This window comes from Palaemon carinicauda, chromosome 39 (assembly GCF_036898095.1).
Source record: "Palaemon carinicauda isolate YSFRI2023 chromosome 39, ASM3689809v2, whole genome shotgun sequence".
In the NCBI taxonomy this organism is placed as follows: domain Eukaryota; kingdom Metazoa; phylum Arthropoda; class Malacostraca; order Decapoda; family Palaemonidae; genus Palaemon; species Palaemon carinicauda.
Genome location: NC_090763.1, coordinates 61,224,237 through 61,251,601, shown reverse-complemented (window position 1 = coordinate 61,251,601; position 27,365 = coordinate 61,224,237). Strand labels below are relative to the sequence as shown.

The 27,365-nt window shown below is 40.6% G+C and overlaps 1 protein-coding gene across 1 annotated transcript in view; it reads right to left on the bottom strand.

Moving 5' to 3' along the window:
• Positions 1 to 744: 744 nt before the first annotated feature.
• Positions 745 to 27,365, bottom strand: part of LOC137630885 (ras-related protein Rab-9A-like) — a 48,080-nt gene continuing 21,459 nt past the window's right edge. Inside the window, exons 3-7 of the mRNA XM_068362418.1 lie at positions 25,387 to 25,536; positions 14,849 to 15,040; positions 6,638 to 6,796; positions 3,675 to 3,761; positions 745 to 900 (exon numbers count right to left, since the gene is read on the bottom strand). Coding sequence (XP_068218519.1) covers positions 3,684 to 3,761; positions 6,638 to 6,796; positions 14,849 to 15,040; positions 25,387 to 25,536 — 579 coding nt within the window. The 3' untranslated portion in view covers positions 745 to 900; positions 3,675 to 3,683. The remainder of the gene's footprint in view (positions 901 to 3,674; positions 3,762 to 6,637; positions 6,797 to 14,848; positions 15,041 to 25,386; positions 25,537 to 27,365) is intronic.

The following is a 27,365-nucleotide window of genomic DNA, read 5'->3' as shown; positions in this document are numbered from 1 at the left end:
GGACCTGGGGGAACCCAAACAAAAAATAAGGCAATAAGGTAAGGCTCTCTCTCTCTCTCTCTCTCTCCTCTCTCTCTCTCTCTCTCTCCTCTCTCCTCTCTCTCTCTCTCTCTCTCATGATTTATGTGGAGCTATTTCATAAATTGGCCAAACACTTGACTTCATAGTTGTATAATTGACATACTTCATCTGTGGTTTACGCTGCATTTACGCTGTGGCACACTAGCAATACCAGCCGAACTCGGTTGATTCCCTCGTCAGGCTGGGAGGAGCATAGAGAGGAAAGGTCCCCTTTTTTTTCATTTGTTTGATGTTGGCTACCCCCCAAAATTGGGGTAAGTGCCTTGGTATATAGATAGATTAATTCACAAGTATAAGTACATTAGAATTCCTCTATTTTCACAGTTATAAGGACAATAATTGCTGTAGCTTATCTCCTGTGTGTAAAAGTAAAACTAGTCATTCTCAAATAAACATCGCTTGCATAATATCTTGTGTAATGATTTTTGGCATCACATTAAAGTTCAGCATCTAGTGTGAAATGGCCTTATTTATGTATATATTATGCCCTGCCTTAGCACTTATATTTAACGAAATTGTTCTTGCAGTAGAATTCTACAATATAATTTTCTGATTCACTCAGAAGAAAATTTACATTAAATCACAAATAATAAATAACTAGCCTTTAAAAAAATCCCATTCTACACAATATTATCACTAGCAGGTGGTGAATATAAAATATAATTAAGTTCAGTTTTATCACATATTAATTATAAATTCTATAAATTATCTCCTCTCCAACATCAGAAGTCTTAAGCCTACTGGATTATCCCATACACCTCATATTTCAGTCTGCAGTCTATCAATTCATCCATTACAAGCTCCACCTGAATTAGCTATCTGTAATGAAAATTAGATAAAAATATTGAAACTTTTAACACATTAACTTTATTTTAAGAAGCTTCAACACATTATTAGACCTGTAGGTGGCCATGTGGCCTCCCTTCAAAATTATCATAAGCACGGGGGCACTAGCATCTCAAGGTTTAGTTTTTAAGAACAAACAAAGTGTTCTTACTACCTTGTTTTCTCCAACAGTTCTGACTTGAAGTGGCAGATACACTTACATTATTCCTATTCAGAAGCTGGTCTTATTCCTCCTTAACCTGGTAAGCGTCATTCACATGATGATACATTTACTACGATCTACTCTGTATCACTTTCCACGTAATATTACATTTATTATTTTAAACACACATTTTTCAAGCTGTCATCCCTGTAATATGTTTACTCATATAGAAAGTGGAGGAACATCATTTGGCAACACTTTCAGCACATGTAAGATTTAAGTAGAAAGTAATAGGCTGCCAGTCAATGTTTTTTTTAGTCGAGCGCTTGACACTAGACGGCTCACTTTTTTCAGTACACTTCAAACGTTCTTCGTAATAATTCAATCTTTTGCTTTTTTTCTTTTCGCAAGAAGAGGCATATTTCTTAAGGAGAAATTAAATAATTACCAGAAGAAGAGGACTTGGATATTAATAAGCTATTGGATGAGGAGAATTCTACTTCCGAATCCTTCAGTGATAAAGATATTGAAAGAGCCGATTCATTTTCTGATACTGAGTTATGATAACTTTTCATAGTAGAGAAACTGGATAAACGGAAAGAGAGAGATCCCTTCACTTTTGTTGTCGATTCTGGTAGGAAACTGACAGTTGAAGTTCAATAACACTTATTAGAATATATTGATGGTGAATAGGGTGACAGTACGATGGTAGCGGGGTCATCTGAAGGGGGCGCTTAACAAGCTCGCTTGTGTCAACGTATATCATTAGAAACTAAATTTCCCATTCTCCCTCCTTCCAATAGACTAAGCCTCCAAATACACTATTGCCGATTATATGGCGTTTTATTGTAATTAGTGTTGTGGATAAGACTCAGTATTCCTGTCACTCGTAGAGTGTAGATTGGTCTTTCATAGCAGTCTGCACTTCCAGATTGAGCGGTTATAATATTGAAATTTTGCTTTAGCTTAATCAGGGATGTCGTCTACTGGTGTTTAGATGCATTTGTGTTACATGTTCAAGTGAGTTATTGCTAGAGGATAAAGATCCTCATTCCTTTTGTGTTGTGTTGTGGCCAACAGTGACTTAGATCGTAGTTGTTCAGAACGTGAGAATTTACCAAACTCTCTCAAGTTATTAAAATTTTATTTTTTATACTAGAAACTATCCTCATTTGACAGTTAAACTCTCCCCTGCAAACCTGGGCAATGAAATTAGAAAGACTGTGTTCAGCTTAAGGTTTATATAATGCCTACTTTATGGATTCATTGTGCTTGTCTTTGAATGATCTTCAGTACAAATGAGAGGGTCTACTTAACAGCTTTCAATACTACCAGAAATGGTAATTACAAATTCCCAAAACTTTGTCATACCCATTCCTTTGGATAGTAGTATCTGTGATAATCTAGTCCTGCCTAGTATCTCCTAACAAATAATAGGGAAAATCTACTCTCCACCTTCAGCATTTAATACTACGGTCCGGCTAAAAACTTAGGCCCAAATCTTGCCTGTGAATAAACTTGGAATGAAAGTTTAGTAACTGGATGTTAATAAAAACTTGCCAGATCTGTAATAACACGGAAGCTTGGATAAAATCAAAAGCTATTTCGGCAGCTCTGTAAAGAAGTATATCCTGTTGACCAACATTCTGATGGGACATCACAATGGCCTATGAAAGTTTTTTCATTATGGAGAAAGGAAAAAACCATAGCAATCCATATTCTTCCATGAGCATAGCGGACTATGTTTTTCATGTTGCTATATCTGGGAAAGGTGAGTAAACTACTCGCAGCTTCTAGCTCATGAAAGTCTGTAACAGCACCCAAAAGGTGTACTTATTAATTTTAAGAAGGACTTGTTAGAAGGATTTGTAACAATGCTGAAGTCCTTTGCAACTACTTTCCTATCAACTGTGCTTGACTATAACTTTAAAACGAAGCAATGTATTATTTTTTTTACACAATCTATTCAGCAACTTTATGAAAATTTCATGCAATTTTTGTAATCACAGCTTATGGTGGATTCCATATTTATGGAACTATACTAGATACACAACTAAAATATAGTATTATGGAACACATTTGCATCAATACAGAAAATTTCCTGGTGATAGAAATCTGGTTAAAACAATACACAATAACCACTAAAAACATCTAAATCACAATCATACCATTGATGTACTAAAATTGATTGCAAAGAATCAGGATGAGAAAAATACAAGACAGCACTATAACTATATCAACTTGGATGAGAAAAATACAATACAGCACTATATACTATATCAACTTATTACAATTGTGATGAAACAATGCTTTAGTTGAAATTTGGAAAAGCACCAGATGACATCAATTATAGAAGAGAGAGGGTTTTGGCAAGTAAGTGCAAGATGGTCTCACTTTTAATTGTTGCTGAATTTTGGTAGTACACATGAATTTGTCACTTTTAATATGGTAATCAGGCATTATGGTTATTTTAGTATGAGGCATGTATGTAAAATAATTGTATGTCTTGAGATAACCCCACTCTTAATCAAATTTTGTAAAGATTATATACAGTAGTTTGAAAATCTGAAGTCTCTAAATTTCACAGAAATAATGTAACACTTACCGTATTTGGTTATGAGGAACAAGAACAAAAATGATGATGTGACCCACTGCTATCTAACTGTACAGTGTCTGGCATAGGTAGTCTTTCCTGGAAGAAAATAATTATAATAGCAAAAAATAATTTAGCTTTTAAAAACAATAATAAAGCACCTATTATGCATAACTTGTGCAGGCCATCATTAGTGTAACTTGTTTTCTTTTACCTGCATGTAAGTTCCTAAAATAATTTTGCTTAGCTTAAAAGAAATTAGCAAATCATACTGAAATATCAAACCTTTCTTTAACCCTTTTACCCCCAGGCTATTTGGAATTTTCCAACCCTTAACCCCCAGGGGGTTATTTTTTCCCCAGCGCATTTTGCAGTATATTTTCTTTAAATTGCTCTAACAGCCTTAATTTTTGTCGTAGAGAGGTCAGGTTGGTCTCATTCTCTTGGAAAATGCCTGAATTTTCTCAAAAAATTATCAAAAATATGAAAAAATAAATTTTTTTAGCATTTTTTTGCAAGGACATACCGGTACGTCCATGGGGGTAAAGGGATGGCTTTTGTGAAACATACCAATACGTCCTTTGGGGGGTAAAAGGGTTAAGGTAGAGTTTTTCTTAATATTTTGAATTTTTTCACACATGGTCTCAAATAAGTAACTGACTACATCTTATTAGCTATCCAAAATAAAAACATTATGGGTTTCATATCACAGACATTTTCAATATTTGGTTTGGATTCCCTTGCATTGGGATACTCAGATACACTAACAATTTACTTTTATTTTGGAAAAATGTGTTGGACAAGCTATTGGAAAACATCCATGGGTCAGGGCCAGGAATTCGAGCCTTGTTTAACCCTTTTACCCCCAAAGGACGTACTGGTACGTTTCACAAAAGCCATCCCTTTACCCCCATGGACGTACCGGTACGTCCTTGCAAAAAAATGCTATAAAAATTATTTTTCATATTTTTTGATAATTTTTTGAGAAAATTCAGGCATTTTCCAAGAGAATGAGACCAACCTGACCTCTCTATGACAAAAATTAAGGCTGTTAGAGCAATTTGAAGAAAATATACTGCAAAATGTGCTTGGAAAAAAATAACCCCCTGGGGGTTAAGGGTTGGAAATTTCCAAATACCCCGGGGGTAAAAGAGTTAATCTCAATAGTTTCTTTTAGTATCTGGATCCTCACAATTTTTGCAAGTTAGGGAGGGGGTTGGGAAGTCAAAAGGTCTACCTGTTAAGTGAGTTGTCAGCAGTCATTATTTGGCTATCCTTGGTTCTAGTATTGGGGGGGGGGGGGGGGGGCAAGTTATCTGTACATATGGTCGGTCTACTCTTATGTCATCGTCCCATCACCCTCATGGTAACCTTTAAACCATAAATCCTGCTTGGTTGGTTACCATAAAACTGCTGTGCTCTTTATTTTTCTTGTTTGTTGTTTTTATATAACTATTTAATATCATTTACATCATTATTAACCTTCAAAAGATTATTCTGCAGTCCTTGAGGATTACAGCGATAAAAGGAAAGATAACTCATAGGGGGGGGGGTTAGTCCTATCAGTGCATCTCGTATAGTACAGTGTAGGAATCAATAAAGGGTATTTGAAGCATCCCTAAGGCTCCAAGCCACATCCACTTTTTATCCTCCCTCCATTACTGTGGTCCCTTCTTTCTTCCATCTTGCTATTCAATCACTTTTAACTTCATGGTGCAACTGGGCACAGTTCATTTAGTCTTCTTATGGGAGAGTATATGAAGTCCAAGCTATCTCCCTATCTTATGGTTTGAAGACAGAAGATGAGCAAAGGAGGGTGGTAGAATCCAAGGATAAAAAAAAAGTGTCTTACACCTGCTACATCTCTACCAGCATGACAGAGAACCTAAAAATCAAGGCAGAATTCTGTCAAATGTCGGGAAGTAAAAGCAGCTGAACAATTGGCAGCAGTGGAAGGTGCATGTCAATAAAAGGGACCACAGTAGCAGATAGAACACTAGGAGAAGAATTTGGTTGTCGCTAATTACTGCACACCAAAAAGGTAACCAATGCAGTACTTCTTGAGAGGCCCAGAGTTGGCCAGAGAGGCTGCAGCAACTCCTGAGACTCCAATGGGAAATTGCGAATCTGGTCCGGTGTTTCAGGAGCAAAAGCAACAGATTCCAGGGGTGTGTCGATGAGCATATGGGGAATGTTTACAGTTAGCAAGAAAGAATAGAGAATGAATTGTTTATCCAAGAATAGAGAAGGAATTGGTCATCCAAACTCCTCCACAAACAACCCCTGTACCAGACAGAAATTGTAGAAAAATGGCAAGTGGTCCCAACAGAATAAAAAAAGTGTCACATAAGAAATGGCATCAAGAGGTATTGGCTTTAAAGTGTGTAATTATTCTAGTTAGAGTCATACTTTTCCCCTTTTGAGGGAAATAAATCCACACATTCCTGACGAGGAAGATCCTTAAAACAACTCGTATCAGCTGACACAAACTGTACAAACAAAAGTGAAGGCATGCAGATAGGTTAGTGTGTAGGTAACCCCCTATATATACCTACCTCAATTTACTATATGTACTTTTTTAACAAGATTCAATGATTGAATTGGCTTGTGATTAAGATACTCTTAATGAAATGGCAGGTTTTATTCTTTTAGGAAAAACTCATCGTTAAAACCCTTTAATAAAGATATTTCGTGAAAAGGCTATCACAGATTGATTTTATCATACAGTGCAGTAATGAAAAATATACATATCAAAGTAGAGCCTTCCACCAGTACAACAGGCAAGTCCTATTTGAGCAGGTGGTTTTAAAAGACGATACAAAAGCCCCATCGTAATATATGCTGCTGCTGTGTGAGGCACATTGTATGCTAAATTTGATTTTCAAGATGTTGATATATAAGATTCATAATTAAATACAATTTAGCAGCTGCTCAAAATGCATATGATTGTGTATCTTGAAATAAAAGCACTGTACCTGTCGTCCTTCAATGTTAGCCCATCGTCTCAGGCACATCATAAAAGAAGTATCAACATTTGTTGCATCTTTGGCTGAAGTTTCTACATACGGTAAATCTCCATTTTCTTTACACCAAGCTTCTGCCTCTTCGACAGTCACCTTTCTTTCAAGATCAATCTGTAGTAAAAAATGTGGAAAAATAGAATTATTAAAATTTCTGAACATTTAGCACACAAACAAATTTTAAAACAAGTAGAAGACATATCATCATAAATTTTAACTACCTAACAAAGAAAAAATACTAAAACTCAAAACTGACAATCGATAATAGTAAATGACACAAGCAGTACAATTAGTGATAAATCGGCACAAAATATGCAGCATAGCCATGCCTAGTTAGTTAACCCTAGAACACCACAGTATGAGTGTGCAACCATAATATCCTAGGGGGGAAGCAATAGGAGTGAGCAAGAATGGGAACTTTAATTTCTTTATAATAGACATTGTAAGCTTTGCAGAGGAAGCTAAGCTTCATTGAAATAAGCAGGATATATACCCAAAGGCTCAAATCAGACATATTTATCTTCTTTATAAATGCTGTAAACATGGTGTGCAGCTCATATTTTCTACTCATACAATTTAAGTATCCTCTTTTAGCAGTTTGAAGGTTTGATCACTAGAAATTGCCACGACAATATATGAATTCATTATTATTTACCTTGTGTCAGAATGAAGAGAAAAAAAGTTTGGCAGGTGTGACATAGAGCTCCCCCTACCAAGGGAAGTCTCACCTTTTGGTTGGTAGTAGTACGTTACTATGCTGTTTATTTACCTAGGGGAAAACCACTTAAACTAAAGCTATTGCTTATAATTTATATGAACAAGTAAAATAGTTGAACCAAGTATAATCCTCACATGACACAATGGTGAACAGATAGCCTCACAGATTATTAACCTAAGAGGACAGTCCCTAGAAGTACTTAATGAGATGAATATGCCTCTAATATAAGTCAGTAGGATTTAAAAATAAACCTTTCATCTATAGCCTACTGTATGCTATAAAACTTTAATAGTGAATAGACTGAAATTATACTATTTCTAAGTCTCAAATTTCAAACACTTTTACGAAACATCTTGAACATGAAAAATATCTCTCTCTTCAGGTTTTGACAGAACTCTCCTATTCTATGGGAACTTGCTTTTTGTTTGCCAATGGAACATAAATGGTACTGAAATAAAAACAACTTGTTGCAAGTTTGTATAAAAACAAACCTTAGCAGAGTAGTTCACTCACCTGTATGTACAGTATTTATATTCATGTCAAAAGCCATATGGCAACTACAATACTATTTTGAATAGTTTATCTTCCATTGCACCAGCATTTTAAAACAGTTTTTAAAATGTTATTTTCATTAGTAAAATAAATTTTTGAATATACTTACCCGATAATCATGTAGCTGTCAACTCCGTTGCCCGACAGAATTCTACGGAAGGGATACGCCAGCGATCGCTATACAAGAGGGGGGTGTACTCACAAGCGCCACCTGTGGCCAGGTACTGCAGTACTTCTTGTTGACACCACTTCAATTTTTCCTCGGTCCACTGGTTCTATGGGGAGGAAGGGTGGGTCAATTAAATCATGATTATCGGGTAAGTATATTCAAAAATTTATTTTACTAATGAAAATAACATTTTTCAATATTAAACTTACCCGATAATCATGTAGCTGATTCACACCCAGGGAGGTGGGTGAAAACCAGTGTACATGTATATCAAGAAGCTAAGTATCCCGTATTTCATATTATCAGTTATTCAAAATAACAATGAAATTACAAGTACCTGGTAAGGAAGTCGACTTGAGCCATTACTCTGCCTTAAATAAGTTCGTCTTCCTTACTGAGCGCAGCGTTCCTCTTAGGAGGCTGAACAACTCTAAGGTGCTGAAGTATCAAGGGCTGCAACCCATACTAAAGGACCTCATCACAACCTTTAACCTCGGCGCTTCTCAAGAAAGAATTGACCACCCGCCAAATCAACAAGGATGTGGAAGGCTTCTTAGCCGACCGTACAACCCATAAAAAGTATTCAAGAGAAAGGTTAAAAGGTTATGGGATTATGGGAATGTAGTGGCTGAGCCCTCGCCTACTACTGCATTCGTTGCTACGAATGGTCCCAGGGTGTAGCAGTACTCGTAAAGAGACTGGACATCTTTGAGATAGAATGATGCGAACACTGACTTGCTTCTCCAATAGGTTGCATCCATAACACTCTGCAGAGAATGGCTCTGTTTGAAGGCCACTGAAGTAGCCACAGCTCTCACTTCATGTGTCCTTACCTTCAGCAAAGCAAGGTCTTCTTCCTTCAGATGAGAATGTGCTTCTCTAATCAGAAGCCTGAATAGTAAGAAACTGAGTTCTTAGAACTTGGAAAAGAAGGTTTCTTGATAGCACACCATAAGGCTTCTGATTGTCCTCGTAAAGGTTAAGACCTTTTTAGATAGTACCTAAGAGCTCTAACTGGGCAAAGTACTCTCTCCAGTTCATTCCCCACCAAGTTGGACAGGCTTGGGATCTCGAACGACTTAGGCCAAGGACGTGAAGGAAGCTCGTTTAGCAAAAACCGAGCTGCAAGGAACATGTAGCCGTTTCAGATGTGAAAACAATGATCCTGCTGAAGGTGTGGATCTCACTTACTCTTTTAGCTGTTGTCAAGCACACGAGGAAAAGAGTTTTTAATGTGAGGTCCTAAAAAGAGGCTGATTGGAGAGGTTCAAATCTTGATGACATAAGGAACCTTAGGACCACGTCTAGATTCCAGCCTGGAGTGGACAACCGACGTTCCTTTGAGGTCTCAAAAGACCTAGGGAGGTCCTGTAGATCTTTGTTGGTGGAAAGATCCAAGCCTCTGTGGCGGAAAACCGCTGCCAACATACTTCTGTAACCCTTGATCGTAGGAGCTGAAAGGGATCTTACTTTCCTTAGATATAACAGGAAGTCAGCAATCTGGGTTACAGTGGTACTGGTTGAGGAAACTGCATTGGTCTTGTACCAGCTACGGAAGACTTCCCCTTGAGACTGATAGATTCTGAGAGTGGATGTTCTCCTTGCTTTGGCAATCGCTCTGGCTGCCTCCTTCGAAAAGCCCCTAGCTCTTGAGAGTCTTTCGAAAGTCTGAAGGCAGTCAAACGAAGAGCGTGGAGGTTTGGGTGTACCTTCTTTACGTGAGGTAGACGTAGAAGGTTCACTCCTAGAGGAAGAGTCCTGGGAATGTCGACCAGCCATTGCAGTACCTCTAAGAACCATTCTCTCGCGGGCCAGAGCGGAGCCAACCAACGTCAGCCGTGTCCCTTTGCGAGAGGAGAACTTCTGAAGTACCCTGTTGACAATCTTGAACGGCGGGAATGCATACAGGTCGAGATGGAACCAATCCAGCAGAAAAGCATCCACGTGAACTGCTGCTGGGTCTGGAATCGGAGAACAATACAACAGGAGTCTCTAGGTTATCGAGGTAGAGAACAGATCTATGGTTGGCTGACCCCACAGGGCCCAAAGTCTGCTGCAAACATTCTTGTGAAGGGTCCACTCTGTGGGGATGACCTGACCCTTCCGGCTGAGGTGATCTGCCATGACATTCATACCGCCCTGAATGAACCTCGTTACCAGCGTGAGCTTTCGATCTTTAGACCAGATGAGGAGGTCCCTTGCGATCTAGAACAACTTCACGAAAGAGTCCCTCCCTGCTTGAAGATGTAAGCCAGGGCTGTGGTGTTGTCAGAGTCCACCTCCACCACTTTGTTAAGCTGGAGGGACTTGAAGTTAATCAAGGCCAGAAGAACCGCCAACAACTCCTTGCAATTGATGTGAAGTGTCCTTTGTTCCTGATTCCATGTTCCCGAGCATTCCTGTCCGTCCAAAGTCGCACCCCAGCCCGTGTCTGATGCGTCCGAGAGGAGAAGGCGGTCGGGTTTCTGAACAGCCAAAGATAGACTTCCTTGAGAAGAAAGCTGTTCTTACACCACGCGAGAGAAGACCTCCTCTCTTCGGAAACAGGAACTGAGACCGTCTCTAGCGTCATGTCCTTTATCCAGTGAGCAGCTAGATGATACTGAAGGGGGGGAGGTGGAGTCTCCCTAACACGATGAACAGGGCCAGCGATGAAAGTGTCCCTGTTAGACTCATCCACTACCTGACTGAGCATCGGTTCCTTCTCAGCATGCTCTGGATGCATTCTAGGGCTTGGAAGATCCTTGGGGCCGACGGAAAAGCCCGAAAAGCTCGACTCTGAAGATCCATACCCAGGGAGACAATGGTCTGGGATGGGACGAGCTGAGACTCCTCAAAATTGACCAGGAGGCCCAGTTCCTTGGTCAGATCCATAGTCCATCTGAGAATCTCCAGACAGCGACGACTTGTGGGAGCTCTTAAAAGCCAGTCGTCTGACGGAGCCGGACACAAGATCATGGTACTGCTGCACAGTCTGTGAACTGTCAACCATGGGGAAGCGAGGAAGTACAGTGACAACCCGAAGCTGTCTAGACTGTCTGGGTCGTACAGACAACTCCTTATCGGGTTGCTGAGGTTGCCGCACTGCGTCACAACAAGTCACTTCTGCTGGTTGTTGAACGTCTTCCCAGTGACACACTGACTCCGTAAACAAAAAAATCCTCTAACAAGGACTAAGCTTGGACTGCATGTCTTGCAACACAGCTCAAGGTCTATGGGAGCAGGTGTGGTAACAGACGGGGTTAGCGACTGAAGTGGAACCATTACCTTCCCTGGGAGCATGTTATGCTTAAATAAAAGTCCATAGGAGGCTACGCAGCTAAAGGCTCCTCTCCAAATGACAGAGTCCTCAAGGGAATATCAGAAGGAGGGAGAAAAGCACTTTCTCATCTACAGGGACCATATCCGAGAAAAGCTAAGTTCTCTCAGTGAGGGTTTCACTGGTGCAAAAGCAGCAGACTAGAAGGCAACGTTATGAAATTGCTTGACAGTCTAGTGAGTTGGCAACAACCAAAGATGTGTGACTGAGAAGCATGCGGTAAGGTATGCAGAGCATCATGTATGCAGAGCATGCTGTATGCAGAGCATGCTGTATGTAGAGCATGCTGTAAGGTAAGCAGAGCGTGTTGCATGGCGTGTAACATTTCTCAGAAATTCCATGACCAGTGCTAGAGTGAGTAATATCGCATTACCGTCCATTGAAAGTGCACGTGCCGAGGGAATTGATTTAAACTGTTTTGTTGATGAATTTGATAGCCGGCATGATAATCGTAGAATTAAGCTACACTAAATGTACTATAATCTACTTCACCTCAGGAAAGGGAAACTCGCCCTGTTGGCAACACTGCATTACTTCATGCATGCTTGCATGGGGTTTAATATCAACATAATATTACCTTACATTCATAACTCGTGATTCATTTGTTTAGAAGATATTTTTGCCATATTTTGCGATTTGTTAAAAATATATTGCAAGGAATACATATATATTTTTATATAAGTAATACAAATAACCTCCATTATCATAATGTTTGTGTAGGCATACATGTATATGATTACAAATGCAAGTTATGAAAGTAATGAGGTGTTATTATTGTCATTTGTTATTCCCAAGTTGAATGGGAAGAAGCTCAAGTTGAGGAAAAAATGGCAGATGCATGCGTTGAGGTGGCTGACTCATAGCATGAGGTTGCTGCCTCAAGAGTTGCGCTTGCTGTAAGGGTTGCGGATGCGCAGTAGCAGGTTCCTGAGGAACGAGTTAAGGTTCCTGAGGTGTGAGCTGCGAGAGTTGAGGTAGCGGCTGCGCAGAACGCAGTTCTTGTCTCGCGAGTAGAGGTTCCTGAGGTGCTAGCCTAAGGAGTTGAGACTCTTGCCTTGAGGAGGGTTTAGGTCGCTGCAGCGAGTGCTGAGGTGGATGCCTCATTGATGGAAGAGGTTGTCGTACCTCAAGAGATTGTTGCCTCGCTGGTGGAACCGCAAGCGGAAGCGGAGGAAGTAAGGCATAAGACTCCTGCTCCCATTGCTGAGGTTGCCTTAAGGAAGGTTAAGGTTGCTGCACAACGCTGGTAACTGGCAACTCAGAACGCGGTAAGGTAGCCTGAGGAACCTCAACTTCGTACGCCTGGCAGACTGGACTGCGGTGAGGCGGAGCTCTCGCAGGAGGAGGCGGAGGTTGCTGCACACCGCTGGTAACTGGCAACTCAGAACACGGTAAGGTAGCCTGAGGAACCTCAACTTCGTACGCCTGGCAGACTGGACTGCGGAGAGGCGGAGCGTTCGCAGGAGGAGGTGTAACCTTCTCAGCCTGAAACTCACGCATTAAGACCGCAAGCTGCGACTGCATGGACTGCAGCAAAGTCGTCTTGGGATCAACAGACGATAAGGTCTGTTGAGGCAAAGCCTTAATAGAAGATGAGGTCTGTTGAGGCATCGCCTTACCTCTCTTAGGAGGTGTGCAGTCACCTGATGACTGAGGAGAGTCAGAGCTAACCCAATGACTGCATCCGGGTTGTTGAACTCTAACTTCGTACGTCTGGCATAGGTCTGGACTTTACGTTTAAGAGGTCTTGAGACCTGAGACCAGCGTTTTCTCCCCGAAATTTCTTCTGCAGACGAGCAAAATAAGGGCTCAATCGTCTGCGGGTGGGAGTGACGTCTCTGAAAGACACGCCCGCAACCACCGAGGATACTTCTGTGCGCCGATCAAGGCCTGCCGAACCCTTTTGCCCTTCGACATTGCTTCTCCCCTGGGCTTGGGAGCTTGCAAGAGGTCCCGGACTGGGAGGACGACTGGCACGCACAGAAGTACCCTCACGCACAACACTGACACACTTTGCGCTAATCACTTATCACTTTTGATTTTCTGTTTGCACTTATTTCACTGAACTCGAAACTTTAAGTGGTTTGTACCTGAAACACGCAATTCTATCCTTTCTCAAAAGTTAGTAATTGCGAAAACAGAATTACAAAGTAACAGAAAAATCTAATGAAAGATAAATAATTCAGTGGCTGGAAAGAGACTAAACACTAGATCAAATAAACTACGTTTAAAATCTCTCACCGCATAAAGCTTGAGAACAAGAAAAAACTCTAGAAACGTTTACCTTCTTCCCCTAAAGAGACTAGGGAGAAGAGCAAAAACGATAACAACGTTACTCGCTTGAACGAAATGTTTATCTTCCTCTTTCTCCCTCCGTCTCTATCTCTCTCTCTCTCTCTCTCTCTCTTGACTTAGAACCTGAGAGAAGAGCCCAATCATATATATCGTTAAAACATATTATTGTTAAAGGAAAATATTTCCCAAAATGAAAAGTTCCTTTATTAGAATTAAAACCATTAAGTTAAGAAAGAATGAACAAAACGCTAGACACGGTTACTCTTACTGCAACGTGACACCGTGAAAATTCTCTCTCTATCGTAACGATAGAGCGCAAGTTGAACGTTCTGAACGTCAACAACTGCAGAGACAAAACAAAACGTTAGTTCAACTTTGAAAACAGTACGAGACTATCAAAGAAATTCTTTCAAAAACATTAAAATAGCATAATATGTTAACAGGAACAACCGAAATGACGGGCTCAATGTTAATTAACTTCGGTACCAAGAAAAGACCGCCTACTATTAGGAAAGGTCGAATATAAACAAATATAAAAATTAATTTTAATAAGTTTATAATAAAAGGAAGTTAATCGAAGAGGCCTATAAAAGGCGGAGAGATATGAAATAAATCTAAAACTTTTGTTAAGCAAAATTAAGAAAGAGAGTCTATACTCTCTTAGACACCAACACTTCCGTCTAAGGGAAGGGTCGGCCATTTAAAGGTGAAAGAGAGTTCATACTCTCTTCGTCACCATAATTAATCAAATTAATTCCAAAAGTTAGCTAAGCTAATAATAAAACTTCCTGAATAGCGAAAGCTGAAATCTTAGAGCAATACTTCACCAAAAACCGTGAACAAGACTCCAAAATTATAAGCGTATCCATGAACGTCTTGCCGGAAGCACGACAGAGGAAAAATTGAAGTGGTGTCAACAAGAAGTACTGCAGTACCTGGCCACAGGTGGCGCTTGTGAGTACACCCCCCTCTTGTATAGCGATCGCTGGCGTATCCCTTCCGTAGAATTCTGTCGGGCAACGGAGTTGACGGCTACATGATTATCGGGTAAGTTTAATATTGAAAATTTGTTATTAATATTTTGATAAAAATACAATATTGAAATTACTGTACCTTATTTCCAACTACTAAAAATGGAAAATCTGCTTTGACATCTGCATAGTACACAAACTCCTTCCGCCATGTATCCAAATTTTTAAAGCTTGGCGGGTCATCAACAGAAAAAGTTAAAATACACATGTCAGAACCCCGATAAAATGGTGTTCTAAGACTTTTAAATCTTTCTTGTCCAGCTGTATCCCAAATCTGAGGATAAAAGACAAAATTCCAGTACATGAATGAATTAAAACATATACTTTTTAAAAACTAAACTAATGTTTTCATATACAAACCCATTACTTTACAATAACCTTATATGCATCCATGCAAATAATTTCACTCCATATAATAAGAAAGAGAAAAGATCTTTCAATTCTATCTGCCAATCCATGTAGACAAGCTTTATAGGACCTCCAGTAGGAGACTTAGTCATTACTGTATTTACAGTCTCAAATAGCTGCGAGGTATGGGGGGAAGGTTAAGTGGGAGGCAATTCTTGTAAAGTCATGAATTTGCATACAACTCCCTGGGGCTCCCTTTCTTGCACTTCTTTGTATCTTCCTCATTACTACAATGAAGAGCAAAGAGCTCAGTGCTAATATTTGATGGACACTTAACATTTAACTCTAACTCTTCCAATGCACATGTCATGACTTTCAGTTTAAATGTAGTGTTAGGATAGTGATAGCTGTAACTCCATGGAGCTTTCTGGTAAACCCTTTCCTTTTTAATGACTATTTAATTACTTGCCTTGGAACTCTCACAAATGGCTTTTCAATACCTACAAATATGTGGTAAAATCTCTTGCTCTTTGCAAGGTACTATTCATGCACTAGTCTCATTACAAGCACTGCTTCTGTTATTGATCTCTGGCATAAAACCAGACCAACAGATTTCAATCTCTACACTTTTCTTGGCCTTTATTACAATTTTTCTCAGCTTTTTCTCATGCAATTTTCCTAATATTTTCAGAGGATGTTCAAGAAATTTTATTTCCCTGTAGCTTTCACAATTTAGTGCATCCCTTTCGCATGTGCATTCCATTACTATACTTTAACATTTTTCTCCAGTTCTTCTAGTTTTATCTCGCTTTTAGCAAGTTTTATACTGTACTCTAGTGAGCTTACAGATGATAGGATATCCAGCTGATTTAATAAAGTCATTTATAATTCCAGATGGTCCTGTGTTCAATCTTCCTGAGGGCCCTCTTAAACATCTCCAGCTGTTATGTTTTCTATTGGTCCCTCTATTATGTCAACATCCTCGAGTTCATATAAATTTTATTCATTAAGGCCAGGATCACCTCTTTTGAAGAAATTATTTTTCAAAAAAATTTAATTGAGTTTTTAATGAATTTATACTCTATAATTACCCAAGCATACAGCGCAAAATTTGTTTGAACATTCCGCGGCAATTTTCGTTTGTCACGTAGCTTTAAAGGGATATGGGTGTAACTGGGGTGTAACCTATTTAAAGGGTCGAGCGCAAGAATAAGCCTCATGCCCGTTTGAAGTACTGTTTATTTCGGCTTGTTTTTACGGTATTTTCATTTCATTTCCTGCCTGAAAATCTAGTGATATCTGGCATCTTTTCACTCTTTTGCTAACTTAAGGCTGTGATTCACTCAAACAGTAGATTAGGGAAAGCAACTATTGCTGGTTAAATAAAACTAATTTTCAATTATTTGACGTCACAACACACACACACACACACACACACACAGAGAGAGAGAGAGAGAGAGAGAGAGAGAGAGAGAGAGAGAGAGAGAGAGAGAGAGAGGGGGGGGTAAGTAAACAGTAATCATTCCTGTTTATAATAAACCAGGACAAATTAAATTAATATCGATATATAACTCCTTAGAAAGTCACATGCAAAAAGAATACCAATAATAACTTCAATAACCAAGGTATCGTGTCATAAAAAGTTCACCCATGTTATTGAAAACTTTGAAGCATGATTACTCATAACTATCTTTTTTCCACTTCAAATATTTGCTCAAATTTAGAAAATAAATGAATAATTTTTTAAACTACACATATTCAAGTATATATGTTTTGCATTTATTGTGTAATGAAGCACTTTTATATAAAGTGATAAATAATATCTCTAGAGAAAATTAAAAAAAAAAAAAATTCAGCGCGATGTCACGGATATTCATCTATTTATTTATATCTTGATCTGTTCAAGATTTTGGGAAAAGCTCAATTACATGTTTATATGATATTTGAGTATTTTCATGTTAAAAAAGGAAGTGTGAAAATAAAATATCAAGACTGCAATTCACATGTGATGACGTACATATATACAGAGTGATGAACGGACAAAGAACATACATATTGAGTTCTTATGCTTATATACAGTAGTGTTGGCAATGGTACCCTGAAAATATCTAGTTACTAAGTAAATAGGATTTTTGTTTTATTAATATTTTTGTTTGGAGGTGATCAGGGCCTTAAGCAGCCTATACAGTATCATTCTGGTATGCATTTATTTCATTTTCAACTTTGATTTTACCATTTTCATTTTCTATATACCATATGTTGCCCTATTCATAACTTTTCCATCTTTTCTTAGCCAAATTGGTATTCTGAATATTTTCTCATCTCTCTCTCCTGTGTTGAGATTCTGATTCCATTCCTCCCAACATTTCTTCACTGCCTTTCCAATCTACTTCTTAGCCTTCCTCTTTTCCATGTGTACATCTTTTATCATCTTCTCTACTTGTTCTCTGCCATGGCTTGAAGACTTTCTTCATCTCTTCCACTGCCATTTGTACATGCTGATTCCACCACCTTGTCTCTTTCTGTACCGATTCTCTGATATCCCATATACTTCTACTGCAGCCTTTAGTAACCCTTCTTTTAATTCTAATGAGTAATAAAAGGCAACTGAATTCATCGAATAACCATGGAATGTTTATTCCTAGCAAAAAATTCAGCAATAATGAAGAGACGTTATTCTAAGAATCCAGGTGTATTTACAGTGACCAGCATGGAAAAAGTAGACATTTACACTTTTCCCTGGCTGTGATGAAAATATTTGTAAATATTAAAGGAAATTGGGACCACTGGGTACAAACCCTGATTGGGGTATGGCTTGAGAAATGATATTTTAATTATAAAATAAATTTTTGAATATACTTACCCGGTGAATATATAATAGCTGCAACTCAGTTGCTCGACAGACACATACATAAAAAACTCGCGAGCGATCGCTATGCAGGTTGCGGGTGTGCCCACCAGCGCCAACTGTCGGCCAGATACCACTCTCGATGTAAACAAAACCTTCAATTTCTTCTCATCCCACTGCGTCTCTATTGGGGAGGAAGGGAGGGTCGTTTAATTTATATATTCACCGGGTAAGTATATTCAAAAATTTATTTTATAATTAAAATATCATTTTTAAATATTTAACTTAGCCGGTGAATATATAATAGCTGATTCACACCCAAGGAGGTGGGTAGAGACCAGAGTTAAATATGTTTACATCGTATAAGCTAAGAGTTTTTTCATTTTGACAGTTATCAATATAACAAAACCAAAATAAATAGGTACCTGGTAAGGAAGTCGACTTAGACGATTACTCTGCCTTGTAAGTACGTCTTCCTTACGGAGCCCAGCGATCCTCTTAGGATGCTGACAGACTCCCAGGAGCTGAAGTATCAAGGGCTGCAACCCATACAACAGGACCTCATCAAACCCCTAATCTGGGCGCTCTCAAGAAATGACTTTGACCACCCGCCAAATCAACCAGGATGCGAAAGGCTTCTTAGCCTTCCGGACAACCCATAAAAACAACATTTCAAGAGACAGATTAAAAGGATATGGAATTAGGGAATTGTAGTGGTTGAGCCCTCACCCACTACTGCACTCGCTGCTACGAATGGTCCCAGTGTGTAGCAGTTCTCGTAAAGAGTCTGGACATCTTTCAAGTAAAATGACGCGAACACTGACTTGCTTCTCCAATAGGTTGCGTCCATGATACTTTGCAGAGATCTATTTTGCTTAAAGGCCACGGAAGTTGCTACAGCTCTAACCTCGTGCGTCTTAACCTTAAGCAAAGATCGGTCTTCCTCACTCAAGTGTGAATGAGCTTCTCGTATTAACAATCTGATAAAATATGACAAAGCATTCTTTGACATAGGCAAGGATGGTTTCTTAACCGAACACCATAACGCTTCAGATTGGCCTCGTAAAGGTTTAGTACGAGTTAAGTAGAACTTAAGAGCTCTAACAGGGCATAATACTCTTTCTAGTTCATTGCCTACGATCTCCGATAAGCTAGGAATATCGAAAGATTAAGGCCAAGGACGAGAAGGTAGCTCATTTTTGGCTAGGAAACCAAGCTGCAGAGAACAAGTAGCTTTTTCTGACGAAAACCCGATGTTCTTGCTGAAGGCATGAAGCTCACTGACTCTTTTAGCCGAGGCTAAGCATACCAGGAAAAGAGTCTTAAGAGTGAGATCTTTCAGGGAGGCTGAATGTAAAGGCTCAAACCTGTCTGACATGAGGAATCTTAGGACCACGTCTAAATTCCACCCAGGTGTAGCCAAACGACGTTCCTTAGAGGTCTCAAAAGACTTAAGGAGGTCTTGCAGATCTTTATTGTTGGAAAGATCTAAGCCTCTATGCCGGAAGACCGAGGCCAACATGATTCTGTAGCCCTTGATCGTAGGAGCTGAAAGGGATCGTACTTTTCTCAGGTATAAGAGAAAATCAGCTATTTGGGCTACAGAGGTACTGGACGAGGATACGGAAACTGACTTGCACCAGTCTCGGAAGACTTCCCACTTCGATTGGTAAACTCTAATGGTAGACGCTCTCCTCGCTCTAGCAATCGCACTGGCTGCCTCCTTCGAAAAGCCTCTAGCTCTCGAGAGTCTTTCGATAGTCTGAAGGCAGTCAGACAAAGAGCGTGGAGGCTTTGGTGTACCTTCTTTACGTGTGGCTGACGTAGAAGGTCTACTCTTAGAGGAAGACTTCTGGGAACGTCTACCAGCCATCGAAGTACCTCGGTGAACCATTCTCTCGCGGGCCAGAGGGGAGCAACTAACGTCAACCTTGTCCCTTCGTGAGAGGCGAATTTCTGCAGTACCTTGTTGACAATCTTGAATGGTGGGAATGCGTAAAGATCTAGATGTGACCAATCTAGGAGGAAGGCTTCTATATGTATTGCTGCTGGGTCTGGGACTGGAGAGCAATAGATTGGAAGCCTCTTGGTCAGCGAGGTTGCAAAGAGATCTATGGTGGGTTGACCCCAAGCCGCCCAAAGTCTCTTGCACACATCCTTGTGGAGGGTCCATTCGGTTGGAATTACTTGACCTTTCCGACTGAGACAATCCGCTAGGACGTTCAAGTCGCCCTGGATGAACCTCGTTACTAGGGAGATGCCTCGATCTTTTGACCAGATGAGCAGGTCCCTTGCGATCTCGTACAGAGTCAATGAGTGGGTACCTCCGTTTGGAAATGTACGCCAAGGCCGTGGTGTTGTCCGAGTTGACCTCCACCACCTTGCCTCGAAGGAGATTCTCGAAGCTTATCAAGGCCAGATGAACCGCCAAAAGCTCCTTGCTGTTGATATGCATGCTCCTCTGACTCGAGTTCCACAGACCTGAGCATTCCCGACCGTCCAGCGTCGCGCCCCAGCCCAAGTCCGATGCGTCCGAGAAGAGAACGTGGTTGGGTTTCTGAACTGCCAGGGGAAGACCCTCTCGTAGGCTGATATTGTCCTTCCACCAAGTCAGACAAGTCTTTATCTTTTCGGAAATCGGGATCGAGACCGCCTCTAGCGTCTTGTCCTTTTTCCAGTGAAAAGCCAGATGGAATTGTAGAGGTCGGAGGTGTAGCCTTCCTAGCGAGACAAATTGCTCCAGGGATGACAGCGTTCCTACCAGACTCATCCAAAGCCTGACTGAGCAGCGTTCTTTCTTCAACATCTTCTGGATGACGAGCAGGGCTTGATCTATTCTGGGGGCCGACGGAAAAGCCCGAAAAACTTGACTGTGAATCTCCATCCCTAAATACAGAATAGTTTGGGATGGGACCAGCTGTGACTTTTCCAAGTTGACTAGGAGTCCCAATTCCTTGGTCAGATCTAGAGTCCAATTGAGATCCTTCAGACAGCGATGACTGGAAGAGGCTCTGAGAAGCCAGTCGTCCAAATAAAGGGAGGCTCGGATGTCCGATAAATGGAGGAATTTTGCCTTATTCCTCATAAGCCTCGTAAACACGAGAGGAGCTGTGCTTAGGCCAAAGCACAGGGCCCGAAACTGGTACACCACATCGTCGAAGACGAATCTCAGAAAAGGTTGGGAGTCTGAGTGAATGGGGATGTGGAAGTAAGCGTCCCTTAGGTCTAGAGAGACCATCCATGGGGATGTGGAAGTAAGCGTCCCTTAGGTCTAGAGAGACCATCCAGTCTCCCTTTCTGACCGCTGCTAGGACTGACTTTGTGGTCTCCATGGTAAACTTCGTCTTTGTGACAAAGACATTCAGAGCACTGACGTCTAGCACCGGTCTCCAACCTCCTGTCTTCTTTGATACTAGGAAGAGACGGTTGTAAAACCCCGGTGATTGAAGGTCCGAGACTTTGACCACCGCTCCCTTCTCTAGCAAAAGAGACACTTCCAGTTTCAGGGCTTGTCTCTTTTCTTCCTCTCGGTACCTGGGAGAGAGATCGATGGGGGACGTCGCTAGAGGAGGTCTGCGTACAAAAGGGATTTTGTACCCCTCTCTGAGCAACCTCACAGATTGTTGATCTGCGCCTCTCTTCTCCCAGGCTTGCCAGAAGTTCTTGAGTCTGGCACCTACTGCTGTCTGAAGTTGCGGGCAGTCAGACTCTGCCCTTAGAGGACTTGGATCCTTTCCTCTTTCCTCTCTTCCCTTCGGCACGAGCACCTCCCCTGCTGGAGGCTCTGCCACGAAAGGGCGGGATAAACCTGGACGCTGGAGTGTCTATCCTAGGTCTAGCAGACAAGGCAGGCAAAGGGGGAGCTTTGCGAGCCGAGGACGCAACTAAATCGTGGGTGTCCTTCTGCACTAAAGACAAGGCAATTTCCTTAACCAAGACTTCAGGAAACAAGCACTTAGACAAGGGCGCAAAGAGTAGCTCAGATCTTTGGCATGGCGTCACTCCTGCTGACAGAAAAGAGCACAGAGACTCTCGTTTCTTAAGGACTCAGGACGTGAATGAAGCGGGAAGCTCGTTGGACCCATCGCGGACGGCCTTGTTCATGCAGGACATAATGAGTAAGGAAACATCCCTATCGGCAGATGAGATTTTCCTACTCAGGGCTCCCAAACACCAGTCCAGGAAGTTAAAGACTTCAAACGCCCTAAATATGCCTTTAAGAAGGTGGTCCAGGTCCGAGGGTGACCAACTAATCTTCGAGCGTCTCATGGCAAGGCGGCGGGGAGAGTCTACAAGACTTGAGAAGTCGCCCTGGGCAGAAGCAGGAACTCCCAAGCCGAGAACTTCTCCCGTGGCATACCAGACGCTCGATCTAGACGAGAGTTTAGATGGGAGGAAGGCAAACGCCGTCTTCCCTAAACTCCTCTTGGTCTCTAACCAATCCCCTAACAGCCGTAAAGCTCTCTTGGATGAGCGAGAGAGAACGAGTTTAGTAAAGGCAGGCATGGTAGCAGGAACGCCTAAGACAAACTCGGACGGCGGCGAACGAGGAGCCACAGAAATAAAGTGATCAGGGAACAACTCTTTAAAAACAACCATGACTTTTCTAAAGTCCAAGGATGGTTGAACTGCTTTAGGCTCATCTAATTCTGAAGGCTGATCCTCAGGCTGTGGTTCAGCAACGTCCTCATCTGACAGTTCCTCATCCGATAACTGATGAGAAAACGGCAAAGGAGTAGGCAACGTTTGACTCGCAGAGTCCGGTCGCACTGGTGCATACGTGACGGAGCCGGACGCAGCGTCCTGGAACTGCTGAACAGTCTGGGAACTGTCAACAACAACAGGTGCGCGAGGACGCACAGCATCCACCTGAGACTGTTTAGACCGTCTGGGTTGTGCAGTCAACACCATACCGGGTTGTGGAGGTTGACGCACCGCGTCAAAACAAGTCAACTCTGATGGTTGATGAACGTCCTGAACGTCACCAATCACATCAGTGCGTTGCCTAACGTCAACGTGCGGCTGGAAATCCACACTGGGTCGCATCGGTGGAGGTAACACCCCAACTGGTTGACGCGAGAAAGCTACATCCACGTCAACAGGACGCACAACAGAACGCTTGGATGGCTGATGGCCAGTAGGTTCAACGGAAACCTTCTCAGCGTTGTAGTCCTCCATTTAGGGTCTACGGAAGCAGGTGCGGTAACAGACGGGGTTAGCGAATGAGACGGCACAACTTTGCCTCTCTTAGGCGGCGAGCAGTCATCAGATGACGGCAACGGGTCCGAACTGTCCCAGTGGCTACATCCGGGACGTTGGACTTGTCCTGAAGGGACCGACTTACGCTTTAAAGGTCTAGAGACTTTGGTCCAAGGTTTCTTACGTGAAACACCTTCGGACGACGAGGTAAAAATGGGCTCTCTCGTCTTACTTTGGTAGGGGCGATCTTGACGAGATCCGCCTGATACCAAAGAGGGAACGTCTGTTCGCTGATCAAGGCCTCTCGAACCCATAAGTCGTACGACATTGCTTCTCCCCTGGGCTTGGGAGCTTGCAAGAGGTCCCGGACTAGGTGGACGACAGGCACGAACAGACGAACCCTCGGTCGCAACACTGTTCACAACACTTTGCGTAACACTAGGCACTTTGACACTATCCGTCGTGGCACTTTGGCACTTGAGTTCCTTCACGTCCGCCATGAGTTGATTCCGGTCACTTGCTAAAGCCTCAACTCTCTCCCCCAAGGCATGAATAGCACGCATCATGTCTTGCATAGACGGTTCCTGAGTGCTAGGAGGGGGGTTAGGAACAACCACTACAGGGGAAGGATTAGGTTCAGGGGCATGTGGAGAGGAAAAATCTACAGACCTAGAAGAACTTCTCCTTACCCTATCTCTCTCTAGTCTGCGTGTATATTTATCAAATTCGATCCAATCGAATTCCGAAAGGCCCACGCATTCCTCACACCGATCTCCCAATTGACAGGTTTTACCCTGACAATTGGAACAAACAGTGTGAGGGTCGAGAGAAGCCTTTGGAAGACGCCTCTTACAGTCCCTAGCATTACACTTTCGAAACTTGGGAACTTGAGAAGGGTCAGCCATTTTGAATTAGTCAAGGGAAAATTCCAAAAAACGATCTAAGTCATCAACAATTAATCCGATTCAAAAAAGAGTTCAAGGATTTATTTGAAGAAAAACACCTGTACTGCGAAAGCTCAAACCAAATTAAAGTACTTCACCAAATATGATGGGAAAAACTCCAGGTTCTACAGCGAGTAAAAGTACGTCTTGTCGACACGTCGACAGAGAAGAAATTGAAGGTTTTGTTTACATCGAGAGTGGTATCTGGCCGACAGTTGGCGCTGGTGGGCACACCCGCAACCTGCATAGCGATCGCTCGCGAGTTTTTTATGTATGTGTCTGTCGAGCAACAGAGTTGCAGCTATTATATATTCACCGGCTAAGTTAAATATTTAAAAATTAGAAACATGAAATTTTCAATGAAGAAAACTTTAAATTTAACCATACCCAACACAAAAGAAGTAAGATTTTACTACTTGCTTAATGGACACAGGAAATGACTTGATCGCCACCAGTGCCACAAGATGGATAACTTGCCATATGAAGGACTTTTATCTTTTTCTTTCTTTGTCTTCTACAGTATAGTTGTCCATAAGTGCTACTAATGAGAGGATTAAGCAGATGTAAACTGATTGGGCTGTGTTAAATAAATTTTAATTTCCCTTAATTTTACACTAACTGGAAATACAAATTAAAAACATGAAATATTTATTCTATCTAGCAAACAGCTACTGGTAACAGTAAAAGTATATCAAACTTAATTGTGTACCAATAGTGGACACAGAAAGGTCATCATAAAGGCATACAGTTTAACAATTTCTTATATATGAGTCTTTCAGTCGAGAAACATGCCAAGCGCCATTTTATTAATATTATTATTACTATTATTATTTTTATTATTATTAATATTTTTATTATTATTATTATTATCAATATCAAAATTATAATTATTATTATTATTATTATTACCATTATTATTATATTATTTTCATCATTAATATTATTATCATTATTATTATTATTATAATAATAATAATAATAATAATAATAATAAAATGGCACTTGGCATGTTTCTCGACTGAAAGACTCATATATTGAATAATTATTAACACCCTGTTCCAGGCATGAAACTTTTGCTGATCTATGACACCCTCTATCATAAGTCAAAAAGACAATCAATATAACATTGTGTATTTATGGTTCCATTATTCTTTCTACAAAACGCATGAACTTCTTAATGAATTGATAAACAAATCTACTCCACTTTGCTAGTACAGTAATGTAGCTCCTTTGACTGTTCCCGTATAAAAAAAAATACACAGGTTAAGGCTTAACACTTACTTGTAGGGTATAAGTTTCTCCGCCCAGTTCTATTTCTTTATTTAGAAACTCAACACCTATAGTATGAAATGAATGCTCATCAAAGCGGTTGGTAACGAAACGATTCATGAGGCATGATTTCCCAACTCCTCCATCGCCAAGAATCACAACCTAAAAAAAATATATATTTGAAGCAAATGTTACATTTCATAAAGTAACGATACCTTATAAACTTTAGCTGCTTTCCACCAAGATTTAGGGAATAAATGCAAAAAAAAATAAAAGTGTATAAAAAACCCCACAAATTCTTAAAGTATTTTGTTATTTTTCCTAACTATAAAAACCTGAGTCCTTCAATAGGAGCATGATTTCAGCGAAGCTGGAGCTCGGCTGTTAAATTTTATAATGAGGTGTTGGTAGTTACTGGTGGGTGGTAAAGCCCCATTCCTTCCCCCAACCCCCCTGCCAGCACACACAGTAGTAACTTTGACCCTCACCTAGAAAGTGTGACCTAAAGGATTCGGGTTTGTATAGTTTAGACAAATAAAATTTGCTTTAAAAAAATTTTATTTGTTCCTACAGAGATATAAACTATTCTCCTTTAATAGGAGACTTATTTTAAGGAGGAAGTTCCTATAACCAAACTGGTGACTTATTTTAAGTATGAAGTTCCTATAACCAAACTGGGTGACTTATTTTAAGGAGGAAGTTCCTATAACCAAACTGGGTGATTTTTAATGAGAAAGTTCCTAGAACAAAACTGGGTTTTTTTTTTTTTTAAAGGAGAAAGTTCCTATAACCAAACTGGGTGGCTTTTTTAAGGAGAAAGTTTCTATAACCAAATTGGGTGGCTTTTTTAAGGAGAAAGTTTCTATAACCAAACTGGGCAGTTTTCTAAGGAGAAATTTTCTATAACCAAACTGGGTGTTTTTTTTTAAGGAGAAAGCTCCTATACCCAAAATGGGTTGTTTTATTAAGGAGAAAGTTCTTATCACCAAACTGGGTTGTTTCTTAAGGAGAAAGTTCCTATAACCTAACTAAGTGGTTTAAAATCCTGGGAGGTTACAACACTAGGACCCAAAGAGGTGCAAGAGTGTTGACTCTAATGTGCCTCCTATCAACTTGAGAAAATAATATCAGGTGATAGGCTAAGTTTCTGTTTGGGAACAGACAGTTGCAGAGGAAACTACAGTGATGCCTCAGGATACAAAAGTAATCCGTTCAGGATACGGTTTCGTATCCTGGTTTTTTCGTATCCTGAGTCGCGTTTTACATGTAAATAGCCTAATCCGTTCCAAGCCTTACGAAAAGACACCTTTTCTTTCATAAACACGCTAAACTGTAGTAATAAACATGCAATGCAGCCATTTCTATCATTCAATAATTAACCCAACCGTTAAAAACAGCCTAATCCATTCCAGAAACCACCATGAGATTATTCAATAATGTAGTTATAGCCTAGTTATCCCCTCCAAGCCCTAAGAAAATGGTCCGTTTTTTTTACTACTGTATAAAAGTTACGGTACTGTATGTTAAGCATTTGGATCAGTGAAGGTGTATTATGATATTTTCATTATAAAATAAATTTTTGAATATACTTACCCGGTGAATATATAAATAGCTGACGTCTCCGTCGGTCGACAGATTCCAAAAACTCGCGAGCGATCGCCATGAAGGATGCCGGGTGTGCCCACCAGCGCCGACTATCGGCCAGATACCGCATATACTTCTCAACCAAACCAGTTTTTCTCAGTCCGTAGGGTCTCTATCGGGGAGGAAGGGAGGGCCTTTAATATTATATATTCACCGGGTAAGTATATTCAAAAATTTATTTTATAATGAAAATATCATTTTTAAATATTAAACTTAGCCGGTGAATATATAAATAGCTGATTCACACCCATGGTGGTGGGTAGAGACCAGTATTAAAACAATAAAGGCGTATATGCTCAAGAGTTTTTGACAACTATTCAAAAAACAAACTTAAGTATAGGTACCTG